Source organism: Empidonax traillii, unplaced genomic scaffold, assembly GCF_003031625.1.
Source record: "Empidonax traillii isolate 1590-97213 ecotype Southwest subspecies unplaced genomic scaffold, ASM303162v1 scaffold1004:size452305, whole genome shotgun sequence".
NCBI classification, from domain to species: Eukaryota; Metazoa; Chordata; class Aves; order Passeriformes; family Tyrannidae; genus Empidonax; species Empidonax traillii.
In genome coordinates, this window is record NW_020956197.1 from 6,113 (window position 1) to 8,585 (window position 2,473).

At 43.5% G+C, this 2,473-nt stretch overlaps 1 protein-coding gene across 1 annotated transcript in view; it reads left to right on the plus strand.

Annotated features, from left to right (window-relative positions):
• Nucleotides 1-1,444: 1,444 nt before the first annotated feature.
• The window catches only part of CUNH21orf58 (chromosome unknown C21orf58 homolog), a 6,218-nt gene continuing 5,189 nt past the window's right edge, over nucleotides 1,445-2,473 (plus strand). The window contains exons 1-2 of the mRNA XM_027904029.1: nucleotides 1,445-1,504; nucleotides 2,326-2,383. Of these exons, the coding sequence (XP_027759830.1) occupies nucleotides 1,445-1,504; nucleotides 2,326-2,383 (118 nt within the window). The remainder of the gene's footprint in view (nucleotides 1,505-2,325; nucleotides 2,384-2,473) is intronic.

The window sequence follows — 2,473 nt, forward strand, 5'->3', positions numbered from 1 at the left end:
TTAAAAGCAATTGATTTAAAATTAATTGCTGCTTTAACTTCTTGGTCCAGCTAAAAATGAATACTTCATGTTTCATGGTATCACAGAACGGTGTGGGTTGGAAGGGACCTTAGAGATCAACTTGTTCCAACTCTTTTCCTCTTTCTTATTAAGCCAAAATGCCCAGCCTTTTCCAAACAGAACCCCCATACATCTTGTGTTTGATTGTATCCTCTCATTTATTTAAAGATTGTTGGCCTGTCCTCTTCTCACTATCTACTTGCTAATTAAATAAAACCAGTTCTTACAAGTCTTCCTCAGAACTTACATTTCGTAAATGCACCATTTTAATTTTTTTTTTCTCTCTGTACTTCCTTTCCCTGTAAAGCCACCAGGTCTAAAATTAGGCACAGTGTCCTAACTCTGACTTCAGCACTGCTAAATAGAGCAGAATAATCATCTCCTGTGAGGTGCATGTGGCCCTGCTGTTACTCCCTGGTAGAATTAAACTTGTCTGATTTTGCTCTTCTGCACCTTCATGCTCATCCCTTGTTTGGGATTCGGTGTTGCTACAGATCCCTTCCAGCAAGATCTGGCACATTTCTGCCAAGTCCTTAATTAGCAGGTTGTAAGCTGTCCCTAGAGCAGGGATCACACTGTGACCAAGGTGGGATAAGAGAAATCCCTTAGCAGATTTGCTGGAAAGCATTTTTGTTTGTTTGTTTGTTTGTTTGTTTGTTTTTACCTAGTGTTGGATTTCCTCTGGGGCACCTGCCACATCAAGAAGTTGTTTCTCTCTCTCTTCCTTTCCCCTTCAGTCAGCTCAGTTTCTTAACACTGGTGCTGTATTTTTAATTTAATACTTACACCTGGGTCTTTTTTTTTTTTTTTAACCTTTCTTGTAACCCTCTATTTCTTTTTTTTTTTTTTTTCCATGTCCATTAATGTGCTGGCCATTTGCCTTACTGAAGGCACACAAGCTTCTACACCTGGAGATTGAATTGTTTGTGTTATGTATTGACACTACAGACTCAGCAACCAGGTTACAGGCACAAAACTCTGAGCTCCTTAAATGGCTCTGACAACGCAAGAGCCTTAGTAACACGGCCAGGGGAAGGCTGGCAACCACTAAGAACAATAAATAACAAATAAATATTCAGCCTCAGTCTCCCTCCTGGGAGGGAGGCATCACAACCTGCAGCACATCATTTTTTTTGAGAGGAATGGCAGGAAAAGCTGTGCCTCTGACACTGTGGTGAACACCCTGTGCTCGTTCTTGGAGTGAAACCAAAGCTTTTATCTCCTTCCCTCTGTTTCTCCCAGTCTTGAATTATTGCTTTTTAAGAATGGAATTATTCCCCTGTGAAGGTCGTGGAGGGGAAGGAACGACCACTGAAAACCTATCTGCCTTCGTTTAGCTTTTTGACCTGGTTTTGCCCGCCTGCTCTTCCAGGAGACCGCTCTGATGGCAGATCCTTCGGTGGTGGATCACCTGACAAGACTGAAGCTCAAACTCCTGGAAAAGGTAAGGGAATAATTCTGCAGTGGTCACCTTTGCTCCGCTCTTTGCTCCCGCCTGTTTAAGCATTAATGTTGTATTTTAAAATGTTATACCCCTGCTGAGGTGCAGTGGGGGTCTGTAGCCAGTTGAGAAGGTCTTTCTTCATGCAAGCAGAGGCAGCCCAATGTGCAGAGGTGCTGCAGCTACTGCCACTTTCTTAAATAACACTGTACAAGTTTACCTGGACCTACAGCAAATTAAACAGACTGTGATTTTGTGGGAGATGTCACCAGTTAGCTCAAAAACAGCTTGGGTCATGACAGGCAGAGTTTAGGAGTAAATTCTGGATAAAGAGGCCCTCGGGGTTGTTTTAAGGCTGCACAGAATCCCAGCTGCCATTGGCTGTGATTCTGCACTCTTGTGTTCTCCACTTTGCTCTGTTCCTCCACTCTCAGCTCATCTGACACCCACTGGTGTGGATCCTCTGCTTCAATATCCTCCAGAAGCCACTCAGGGTGTTATCTGAGAGCAGAGTATTCTGAGTTAGAAGGGACCCACGGGGATCATCACTTGACACTATCAAGTTCTTCATACAACCCAGCTCTCTTCCCCCCAAAATAAATCATGTATAAATCTCCTGATTCACCATGCTATCAATTTTCGGGTCTGGAGTGGCCTGGGCAGTTGGAAGCATGACTTTTCTGTTACTGTAACTAGATTTGTAGTGAGAACCACCATTTGTCTCCACTTCTGCTTTATTTCCTCCATCCCAACCTATGTCATAAGGTAGGGCTGGAGATTCCGGTGAGCTTTGCTGCCTGACTCATACCCAGTTCTCGTTACAGAGACTCCAAAATGAACAGGAGAACCTGGAGAAGATGGAGTCATTTCTCCCAGCTGCAAGTAAGAGAAGCATTTGTTCTAATTATGGACATAATTTAGAAGGGGCTTGGTGATATTCTCAGGGAAGAGTTCCTCAGTTGATCATCCCAT